This window comes from Physeter macrocephalus, unplaced genomic scaffold (assembly GCF_002837175.3).
Source record: "Physeter macrocephalus isolate SW-GA unplaced genomic scaffold, ASM283717v5 random_10, whole genome shotgun sequence".
In the NCBI taxonomy this organism is placed as follows: domain Eukaryota; kingdom Metazoa; phylum Chordata; class Mammalia; order Artiodactyla; family Physeteridae; genus Physeter; species Physeter macrocephalus.
In genome coordinates, this window is record NW_021145296.1 from 239,789 (window position 1) to 251,280 (window position 11,492).

An 11,492-nucleotide genomic window follows, 5' to 3' on the forward strand; every position below is an offset into this window, starting at 1 on the left:
ACCTGTCCCCCCTGCGGTGGAAGTGCAGAGTCTTAACCACTGGACCGCCAGGGAAGTCCCCTTGTTAATATTATGGAAATGGTTGTTATTGTTCTTAGGGCCCAGGAAAGGGAAGCTAGCCCTAGAGCAGAGCCTCCTGGAGCAGGCCTGGCCCCAGAGACACGACAGGCCTGACGGGGGAGCTCCAGGTCCGGATTTGGTCCAGGAGCTGGGCTGCGGCACCCTTTTATTTCCGGAGTCTAGGTCATTGGCCTGGAGCTGGGAGAAGGGCGAGGGGTGGATTGGGTGCCTCCACCCCTCGCCTCTAACCTGCCTGTGACCTCAAGCAAGGGGCTCCCGTCCTCTGAGCTCCCAGCAGTCCCGTTCATCAGGTGTCCTGCCTGACTGCCGGGCCTCCTGCTCCGTGGTTTCCTGTCCCGTGGCCAGCAGGGTGGCTCAGGCGCCGAGGAGGGCTGGGGTGAGGATGGGGCTGAGGCTCAGGAAGCAGATGGAGGTGGACACCAGGGGGCAGGAAGCCTTGCATGCACCCCTGGCCGTTTGCACTCCCCGCGCCCCCGCACTGCCTGGTGGGCAGTGCCTCCATGGCCTGGAGGCTGGACCTTGGGGGCCCCCTGACTTTTGTTTTAATTAAAAACAAAGTGGTATTAACTTCCCTCATTCGTCTAATGCAAACCACCTGGAAGTTTATGAAGCAGAAAGTGAAAATAGCACCTACCCCACTCTCCCCACATCCACTCTCCAGGGGAAACTACTGCCAGTAGTCCTGGGTGGATTCTTCCAGAAGCCTTTTGTGTGCATTTACAAACATATATGCATAGATAGTTGTATAAAAAAAGGAATCATGCTATACATGCAGTTTATTTTTTATATTAAAAATAAATTTTTAAATATAAAAACATTGACCATTATCTTAAAAATTTTGGAAAATACAGTTAAGCCAAAAGAAGACAGCGGCCCATAATCTTATCATTTGAGAAATAACCACTATTGACACTTTAATCACGATGATAGGCAAAAGTATCTATTTTCATTTGACTTACCGTTCTTTTTTCACCTTTTAAAATACTGTGTTACACCCGAATGACGGCATGCTTTATACTTGTAAAAATAAAACACATATAATGAACCTCTTGAACTCATGTCCCACTTAAAGACCAGACCTTTGTTATTATAACTTGCACACCCCTGCCTTTCTTCTCCTCTCCCTCATCCCTCCCCACAGAGACTGCTGTACTCTTGACTTTTGCTTTTAAAACTTTAATCACTATTATAGGCAAAACTATCTCCTGTCCTATGACAGGTGGCCTACTGCCTGCTGTATGCTTAAACGGTATATTGTGCAGTTTCATTTGTCTTCCAGGACTTGGCTTTTTCACCCCTCATGTCTGTAAGATTCATCCATGTCATTCCCCCCCACCCCCGCTATATAATATTTCACCATGTGAACGTATCATAATGTAATAAAAAAAATTCCATTCTCCTTGATAGCTATATGAGTTGTTTCCAGTTTTGTATTATTTCAAGCATTGCTGCTATGAGCTTTGTTACATACATTTGCAAGAATTTCTCCAGGGTATATACCTAGGAGCAGAATGCAAAATTTTCCAACTTTGTTTTCCAAAGTGATTATAGAGATGCATTTTAAAGACTTGCTTTCTTCACTTATTACATATCCTGTAAATATCCTGGACATCTCTTCCTGTCGGTGCCTATTGATCTGCATCATTCATTTTGGCGGGTTCATTTAACCAGGTGTCCAGGCTACTTAAGTTATTTTTCACTATTGCATAAAATGATGTAATGAATACCACAATTATTATAAGAAGTAATGTAACATTTGTGATCCTTACAACACCCTGTGAGGTTGTTCTCCCTATTTCCGGGAAGCAGGGGAAGCGTAAGTAACGTGCCAAGGCCGCACAGCTAGTAGACGGCAGGGCTGAACTTGAATCCAAGAGTGGATCCCTGAGTTCACCCAGGGTGACTACTGGGTGCAGGGCTCTGGAGGCCCGAGGTAGGGGTGCCCAGGGAGAAACTCAACTGATTCCAAGCGCAGTGTGCTCTGGGACTCAGTTTCCCCATCCCCGTCGTGGTAACAGTAAAGCGAGGTAGAAGTGGGCCTGACCCACACTAAATGTTCTCCGGAAGACTGTTATTGTCGTTGTCACTACAGGCTGCCCAGAGGAGTAAGCGAGGCGCTCGGGTGCCCTGGGCCAGGGCTGGTCCGCCGCTCACCCATCCCCGCCTGCACCGCCCAGGGGCGGGGCCACCCGCGGCCCCCGAAGGCTACGCCCGCCTCCCAGGCCTGAACCGGAGAGCGGCGAGCGGCGGCGCTAGGACCTGGCGGGCCTGGGCTGCGGCGGGGCCTGGGCGGCCGGTGTGGCGCGGACCCTGGCTCTTGGCTCCCGGCGCCATGTGAGGGGTCTCGGGGGTCGCGGGGAGCCGGGCGCTCCCCGGGGGAGGTGAGCTGGCGCCGCGCGGGGGGGGGGGCAGCGGGAGGGGGGCGCTGCCTGCGCCCCTGGTGGTGGTGGGGGGGCCGTCAGGAGCCGCTGGGCATGGAGATTGATATGGGGGCCCCGGGGGCTCCCCTAGACCCACTCACTCTTGGCAACCGCGCCTGGAGATCCCGGTCCCCGCGCCCGAGGGCTGTCGCGGGGTTCGCGGGGCCTCCTGCCGCTGACTACCTCATTAGAGCTCGGGGACCCTGCCGCCGTCCTGCCTCCCTTCTCTTCCCAGCTGAGGCTAGAGCTCCGTACCCCCCGGAGTGCTGGAGTTGGGGGGTTCAGCGCAAGCGGGGTGCAGAGGGTGAGTCGTCCCCCTCCTAGGTGCACCCACGGTTTCGGCGACCCCCATTTGGAATTAGGACCCCCCTCCCCCTTCTCCCGGGAACTCTCCTCCCACGCGGCTCGTGGGGGCGTCCCGAGCCTGCCGGAGGACTCCCCGAGCTGGGAGAAGCAAAGCCCCCAAGCAGAGGGCAGGGTGTGGCCCCATAGCCTGAGCTCACGGTTTCAGCCCTCCGGCTCGGCCCACCTTGGGGCTGAGTCCACGATCCCGGCTCAGAACTCTGGGCTGCTGCCTCCCTAGCCTGAGCAAGTCGCTCCCAACAGTCCTGCTCTCTGGTGCTGGGCCAGGTGCTGGGAACGCACTCAGTGACCTCTGGTCAATTCCAGCACTGGGGGATCCTTGAGAGAGATCCAGTCTGGCTCAGGCCTGGGCTGCTCCCTGGAAACAAGCCTGGAAATAAGGCAGCCCAGCGGGCTCTGGACAGCTCTGCAAGGCACTTTGCCTCTCTGAACCTAAGTGTCCTCATCTGTGAAATGGGGATAAGAGCCCCTGCTGTGCAGAATTGCCAGGAAGATTCAGTGAGTGGGTGATGCTTAGCAAGGGCTCCGTATTTATTGATATTAGAGGGAAGTTGCTGGGCCATGCATCAGAGGGCAGGGGAGTGTTTCTCTGGCAAGCTCGTGGCGAGGCAGGTCTTGAACAATGAATAACCACAAAACTAACAGCTGCTGGCACTGATCAAGCACTTTCAAATCCTGTGCTTCCCTTGCCACATCTGCTTGAATCCTTCTAACAACATTGTGAGTTACCTACTCTTATTATTCCATTTCACAGATGAGGAAACTGAGGCTCAGAGAGGTCACATGGCTTGCCCGAGGCCCCTCAGCCAGTAAGTGGTGGAACTGGGATTCGCACTTGAACATGAGATGCTGTACTGACCATGGTCTTCTCAGAGCAGGATTGTGACGGGCCTGACCAGGGGGACAGTGGTCCTGGCTGAGGGCACAGCTCAGGCAAAGGTGGGAAATTGGGGGCTGGGCCTGGGAACTGGAGTGCTCTAGTGTGTCTGGAGCTTGGGGCATCCGAAGGAAAGGGTAGTGAGAGGGGAGGGGAGGCTCAGGGAGGCAGCTGGAATGCTAGAGGCGTCAGGGTAGATGGGAACTACCCAGGGATCTGGATGACTTTTGCCTTAATGGGCTATGAGTCTAAGAACAAGCCGCTCTTCCCTTCTGATGAGCCGCAGTTTCCTGATCTGTGCCGCAGGGACTGGACCCTGTGAGAGTCCGGATGAGAGGCCGGGGGCCTCCCTGCCTGGCTTTGAAGGCTGGCTGCGGAGAAATCTGAAGCTGGGCTTGGGAGGAGGGGGCTCCCGCGGAGAGGGGGCGGGGTTGGATGGTGGGCGGAGTTAAGACCCAACCAATCAGGAGCGGCGTGAGGGCACTTCCTTTGGCCTGGGGTTCTCTGGCTATTCCTGGTGGCGGTGTAGGAGTGAACAGCTGCTAGGTCAGGGGGCGGAGATAGTGGCGGGAGATGGGAGGCCCCTGGAGGGAAGGGCGGAGCTGGGGAGCTCCTGGGCCCCAGTTTCTCTCTCTGCGCGCTCTCCTTCCCTTAGTTCCTTCTGGCCTCGAAGCTGCCGGAGCTGGCTGGACACAAGTACTTACTCCCTTTTGACAGGTGGGGAAATTGAGATCTGCAGAGAAGCTGCGTCCTGCGTGGATGGGGTGGGGGGTGTTGGGGAGTGAGGAGCAGAGCTGGGCTTGTATGGTCCCGGACCCCACCGCGCCCCAGGGTGGGGCTGTGATTATAACCATGGGACAGATGAGTCTGAGCCCTTAACCCCCAAGATCTTATTAATGAACAAAGTTAAAGGGGGAAAAAAAAGATAAGAATGAAGTCATTCAGCAGTCCTCCTGCACCCATCTCCAGGGCTCTGGAGACACCACAGAGAATGTGAGGCCCTGTGCCAGCTGCGACCTCAGAGAGCTCTCAGCGGGGAGGTGGCATGCAGGGGACATTCCTGGCCCACCTCAGGCTGGGAGGATGAGTGGGCATGAACAACATTGTGGAGGGTGTCCTAGTCAGAGGGGCCAGTTTATGCAAGACCTGGAAGGGTATGAGTGTAGAGGAGTTTGGGGACCTACAAGGAATGTTATTCCCAGGCCTCAGGAACATAAGACAGGGTTTAGAGTAGGGGTGTGAATGGGGCTCCTGCTGGGTGGGGGGCAGGGCCCCCCAGCAGGGGAGCCAGTTTTAGTCCTGCCAGCTGCCTTCAAGCAGAGTGGGAGAGTGCACGGGCAGGGGCAGAGGCAGGGCTCTGCTACCACGTGGCTGTATGACATCGGGCCGGTTCCTGCCCTTTCTGGGCCTCAGTGTCTCCACCTGCAAAATGGGTACAGCCCTGAGCCTTGAAGTCATGGGTGGGTAGGAGGGCTGGCAGGGGTGGGGAGGGTAGCCTAGGACCAGCTGGACTTGGGGGAGGGCACCCAGGCCATAACTCTTTCTGTGGCTTGCAGGTGTGACCCCACACCCCTGCCCCCTGGGCCACCTGCAGGACGCTGGCCCCTGCCCCTCAGCAGACGCCGGAGAGAGATGAGTAGCAACAAAGTAAGTCCCCCTTCATTTCTTGTCCCCATCTCAGCTTCTTATTTCCCTCTGTGAAATGGGCTCCTTTGGACCTGCCTCAGAACCAGGTGCAACAAGTCTCTCTTCCCTGCCGAGAAGCTGCTGATGCCTGGGAGACCCTGGTGTGAGCCCTGCTCTGGCCACTGATGTGTGTGGCCTGGGCAAGCTCCTGCCTCTCTCTGGGCCCAGGTCCACCTCTGTCCTCCTAGACTTGACTGGTCCATCTGTGGTAAAGGACTGGCCGAGAAGGTGACTGTGGAGTGCTGTGCAGGGGGTGGGGGTGGGGAGTGAAGGTAAATGGGAGGCTGGGAGAGGGGGCAGTGGTCAGAGTCAAAAATGACATGATATTGTGAGCATCACCTCTGAGGGTGTCAGGGTTCCCCATGATCCATTCATTTATGCTTTCCTGAGCACCTACTATGTGCCTGGCCCTGCACACCCCTTTCCTAGCTGCACTACAGCTTTGGCAGAGCCTGGGGGTTGGGGGTGGGGTGATCTGGGTGTGTCTGGGTCCAATCCAGAAAGAGAAACCACACAGTAATTTGAATAGAGAAAGTTTAATATAAAGAATTATTAATTTTAATTGGCCATTGGAGTAACAGGGGATTAGAACTCTACAGAGTACAGGAATAACAGGTATAAGGAGCAGCCACTGGGAATTTCCAGTCGTTAGGGCTTGGTGCTTCCACTGCTGGGACCCAGGTTCGATCTCTGATTGGGGAACTAAGATCCTGAAAGCCGTGTGGCACGGCAAAAAAAAAAAAAAAAAAAAGAGGAGCTGCTACCACACCCAGGGTTGAGACCCAGGCCTTGCTGGGCTGGAGCGGGCACAGCTATGGGCCACTGGATGGCAGAGAACTCACTGTGGTGCTGTGCTGTGGAAGTTGTCATAAATCCACCTGCTAGGCTACAGGGAAGGCTGTTCACAGGAGATAACTCCCAAGAGACACTTCAAGCATCAGGTAAAACTGCTCCAGGGAGGGGAAGCTTACGTTTTTTGGGTGTTGCTGGTGGTTGAGCGTGCCACATGAGCGCAACTCTGGAGAAGCTGTGGTCGCAGCAGGAATCAGAGGCACTCTGCTTCCAAACTGCGTGAGGCTGGATGCTGGAGGAAGCTGCTGGCCACTGGGAGAAGCCATGCGCTCTGTAGAAGCAAGTGCACCAGCACCAGGCCCGAAGTCCCCAGAACCAGGAAGCAAACTCCCTTCCTCCCGTCATGTCTCTCCAGCGCCCTCTACTGACAAAGTTTATTATGCAGTTCTCTGGCAAGGAAAAACCTGTAAAGGGCCCAGATCCATTTTCACAGAGCAGGCAAAAAGATTAGACCTGGAGCTGAGAAGCAGTACATTAATAACCAGCCCAGGGTGCTCAGCACAAGGAGCCAGGACTCCCGGGTCCCACCTAGCCTTGCAGACCCCAGGCAAATAAATACCAGTGGATACTTCGGATATCACTTTCCTGCCCTTTGCCATCTGTCGGTGTCCTGACTACCTACGCATCCTGATTCTTGACCAGATCCTTTCCCTTCAGGTTTAAATGAATGGTAAACATTTATAAAGAGTTACTGTTTGGGGAAGACCTAGACCCTCTCGTTGGAATGTCCCACCTGTCTCGAAGCATCCTTCCAGCTGCAACTGGAAGGATCCTTCTGTCTCACACTTCCAATCTAATCCAGCAAACCCTGAGAACCTTCTGTGCTCTGGGCCCTGCCCTGGGAGCTGAGATACAGTGGGGATCAAGGCTGACTCAGTCCCAGCCCTCAAAACTCATGGTTTAATTGAGGGGGACGGCTCTTTGAATGCAGTGTGATTGGTGCTGTGATAGGCGGTGCTCAGGGGGCCGGAGGAGGCCTTCCTGGGGGAGGTAGTGCCTGAACTGGCCTGGAATAAAGAGCAGGAGTTAGCAGGCATGGGAGGTGGCAAGGAGCCTGCCCGGCAGCTGGGCCCTCACTGGCCTCTCCCCTCTCCAGGAGCAGCGGTCAGCAGTGTTCGTGATCCTTTTTGCCCTCATCACCATCCTCATCCTCTACAGCTCCAACAGTGCCAATGAAGTCTTTCATTATGGCTCCCTGCGGGGCCGTACCCGCCGGCCCGTCAACCTCAAGAAGTGGAGCATCACCGATGGCTACATCCCCATTCTCGGCAACAAGGTAGGGCAGCTTCTTTGGGAGCTGCCTGGAGACTAATCCTCCCCATTGCCCACCATCGCTGCTCCCACCTCCTTCTTCTCCTCCGCCTCTTCTCTCTACTTCCACCATCCCTCCTAAAGGAAAGGGTGAATCCCAAGAGTCCAGTGCCTTCAGCCCCTTGTTTGCTGTGTGACCTCAGACAAGTACCCTGTCTCTCTCTGGGCCTCAGTTTTCTCCAAGGTCCCACCCTTAGTGCTAATATCCTATCATCTCCTGAGTCAGAATCCCTTTGGAAAAGTCTCTCTGGTTTTCACTGATCTCTGTCTCTGCGTGGGAGTCTACATAGGCTTTCGGAGTAGGACACTAGGGTACTTGACAACACAACAGTAACAATAATGGCTGCTCATTGTCAATTGCCTGCTGTGCACTGAGCACTGTGATCAGCAGTAATCTTCATACCAGCCCGGTGAGGTTAGCTTTATCTCCCTTGAAGAGATGAGGAAATTGAGGCTCAGAGAGGTGAAGTCACTTGCCCAAGGCCACACAGCAAAGGAGGGGAGGAACCAGGGTATTGCCCCAGTGCCTGATGAGCTACAGCTGTGTCAAGAGGCCAACAGTCATTCTGGGGCTTCTGTTGGCCTTGGGTAACCATGAAATTCAGGTTGTGTTTCTGGAGTTCACCCTGTAGTCCTCTGAGCTCTAATGTTTTCCCTGGGGTCAGGGAGAAAATTATTGGCCTCAAGCATGGACTCCACCTTCTAGGAGGAGGTCTCCCCAGGCCCTGCCTACCTCTCTCTCCTCCCTCACTAAAACCCTCATAAATCTCTCGGGGTCTTTGCATACAGTGTGTTGGTCCTGGGGCTCTGAACATACCCTCACTGGAAAAGGGCCCATTAGCAGGTGTTTAGAGACAGATCAACTCCCAGTTGAGACTTTTTCTACCCTAAGGACCCTTGAAAGAGAAATTTAAAAGGTGGAACCTGGGAGAAAGTGGAATGGCTTGAGTGTGGGCAATGTGGCAGGAAATGAGAGAGAGCTTGGCTTGCAGCTGTTTCCAGCCTGATAGGAGAAGCCAGAAAGGAGGAGCTCAGGAAAGCTGGCAGAGCCATTGGTTGAGGTACATGGGACATGTTGCTTGATCTTAGAGTAAGGGCTCAGCGAAGGCTGTCTGGAGGAGGTGGCACCTGAGCTTAGCCTTGAAGGGTGCATGGGAATTCCATGGGCAGAAAATAGGCTTCAGATAGCTTGTGGTTCCAACCTGTTCATTTCACCAATGTGGAAACAGAGGCTCAGGGCAGCCTCCACACCCTTTCCTACTGACAAGGTGTTGTCCTGTTCATGGGTGATGTGGAAATGTCATGGGTGCATTGGGGAGGATGTCTTCTCTGGGGAGACTGAGGCGGGGGCTCCGTGGCCATATAGACCTGGGTTCAAATCCTAGCCCTGCACTCCTCTGCTGTATGATTTTGGGGACATCCCCGCATGGCTGTTCTGTTCTTCTGTTCCTTAACTCTGCCCCAACTGAGCAGCCTTCTTTTGCTTCTCAACACACCATGGTCATCCCACATCAGAGCCTCTGGTCTTGCTGTTTCTCCTGCTTGACTACTTTCCCCTGCATGGTTCCTTTTCATCCTTCAGGTGTCAGCTCAGAGAGGCCTCCCCAGGTGACTTTTCTAGAGCAGCCCTCACTCCTGCCACTCTTGATCCCCTGCCCCTATTTTATTTCCTTCCCAGCGTGTTTAACTTACCACCTGGCATTATTTTATCGTTTACTTGTACACCATGTCTCCCCAACCGTGAGCTTCTTGAAGCCAGGAGTGGGGTCTCTTTTGTTCATTGTTCTGTCCCTTGTACTTGGCCATTAGCCAGCTTGCTATAAAGATTTGTTGAATGTTGAATGAATGGGCCTCAGCCTCCCTGTCTTTAAAATGAACATCGTAATTCCTCCTTCCTGGAGGCCTGGATGTACGGAGCACAGCGCCTGGCACTGAGTGGTCATAACAGTTTTGGCTTTCCTTACCCCCCCAGACTCTGCCCTCCCGGTGCCACCAGTGTGTGATTGTCACCAGCTCCAGCCACCTGCTGGGCACCAAGCTGGGCCCTGAGATCGAGCGGGCCGAGTGCACAATCCGTATGAATGACGCACCCACCACGGGCTACTCAGCCGATGTGGGCAACAAGACCACTTTCCGCGTAGTGGCCCATTCCAGCGTATTCCGTGTGCTGCGGAGGCCCCAGGAGTTCGTCAACCGGACCCCTGAAACCGTGTTCATCTTCTGGGGTCCCCCAAACAAGATGCAGAAGCCCCAGGGCAGCCTGGTGCGCGTCATCCAGCGAGCAGGCCTGGTGTTCCCCAACATGGAGGCTTACGCCGTCTCTCTTGGCCGCATGCGCCAGTTTGATGACCTCTTCCGGAGTGAGACAGGCAAGGACAGGTACCAACCTCCTGCCCGCTCCCTCTGGCCAGCCCTGTGCTCCCTCTCAGCACACTCCGCCCAGAGGGCCTGTTGCTCCCAGCATGCACTGCTGTGACGGTGTGGTCACTTCTTGCCACCTTCTGGTCAGGTTTCCTAGGGGAGTTGGCTTCATGTCCAGCTCTTAGCATGAGTCATTTCCAACATGTTCTGCATGGCCTCGTCTCCCCCCCGGGGTGCATGAATGGCTCTGAGAGGCTAGGGCTCCCAGCATGCTCTACTCTAAGGTTGCACAGTCACTCCTAGCATCTTTCTAGGAGAGCTGCCCCATAGCATGCCTCATGGAAAGTGTTGACCATTCCCAGCACATCTTACTTTAAGCACACAGTTGTTCCCAGCATGCTCTATTCTAAGGCTACATCACCCTCAGTATGCCCTTCTCTGACTAATCTCCCTAGAAAAGCTAGGCCAGTGCTATCCAATAGAAATATCATGCAAGCCACACAGGTAATTAAAATTTTTATAGTAGCCACATTTAAAAAGTAAAAAGAAACAGGTGAAATAAAATTTAATATATATACATATTTTTTTTAAAAAATAAATTTATTTTATTTTTATTTATTTTTGTCTGCGTTAGGTCTTCGCTGCGCGGGCTTTCCCTACTTGCAGCGAGTGGAGGCTACTCCCCGTTGCGGTTCACGGGCTCCTCATTGCAGTGGCTTCTCTTGTGGAGCACGGGTTCTAGTCGCGCGGGCCTCAGCAGACGTGGCTCGTGGGCTCAGCAGTTGTGGCTCGTGGGCTCTAGAACACAGGCTCAGTAGTTGTGGCGTATGGGCTTAGTTGCTCTGCAGCATGTGGGATCCTCCCGGACCAGGGCTCGAACCTGTGTCCCCTGCATTGGCAGGCGGACTCCCAACCACTGCGCCACCAGGGAAGCCCAAAATTTAATATATTTTTACTTAACTCAATATGTCCAACATATAGATCCTGTACATATTTTGTTTGATTTATATCTAAATATTTTAAGAATTTTGGAGCTATTGTAAATAGCATTAAAAAAATTTTTTTTGTTTCCCATTATTCGTTGCTAGTATATAGAAATATGATAGATTTTTGTGTGTTGGCCTTATATCCTGTAATCCTACTAAACTTACTTATTGGTTCTGGGAGATTTTTGTAGATTCTTTGGGATTTTCTGTGCAAATGATCATGATGTAAGGACATGCAAATAAGGACAGTTATTTTTTCCTTTCCAATCTACATGCCTCTTATTTCTTTTTCTTGCCTTATTGCACTGTTTAGTACTTTCAATATAACACTGCATTGTATTGGAAGTGGTGAGAGTAGACATCCTTGCCTTGGTCTCAGGGGGAAAGTGTTCAGTCTTTCATCATTGAATATGATGTTGGCTGTAGGTTTTTGAAGCTACGGGTTGAGGAAGTTATCAGGTTGAGGAAGTTCCCTTCTCTTACTGGTTTGCTAAGAGTTTTTTAAAATCATCCCTGGATATTGAATTTATCAGATGTTTTTCCTGCATCAATTGA

At 53.2% G+C, this 11,492-nt stretch overlaps 1 protein-coding gene across 6 annotated transcripts; it reads left to right on the forward strand.

The window, feature by feature from the left end:
- The first annotated feature begins 2,317 nt into the window (after positions 1-2,317).
- LOC102989509 (alpha-N-acetylgalactosaminide alpha-2,6-sialyltransferase 6) lies at positions 2,318-10,942 on the forward strand. Of its 6 annotated transcripts, none has more exons than XM_028483183.2 (5): positions 2,318-2,462; positions 3,619-3,673; positions 5,298-5,388; positions 7,376-7,555; positions 9,563-10,938. In XM_028483183.2, the coding sequence occupies exons 2-5, from the start codon at positions 3,648-3,650 to the stop codon at positions 10,064-10,066; spliced, it is 801 nt and encodes a 266-aa protein (XP_028338984.1). In that variant the 5' UTR covers positions 2,318-2,462; positions 3,619-3,647; the 3' UTR covers positions 10,067-10,938. The 6 variants fall into 6 exon arrangements, with proteins under 6 accessions (XP_028338984.1, XP_028338988.1, XP_028338983.1 ...); XM_028483182.2 differs by lacking the exon at positions 2,318-2,462 and adding an exon at positions 2,556-2,805 and having other exon boundaries at positions 9,563-10,942; XM_055082076.1 differs by lacking the exon at positions 2,318-2,462 and adding an exon at positions 4,397-4,458 and having other exon boundaries at positions 3,645-3,673; positions 9,563-10,939.
- Positions 10,943-11,492: the final 550 nt, after the last annotated feature.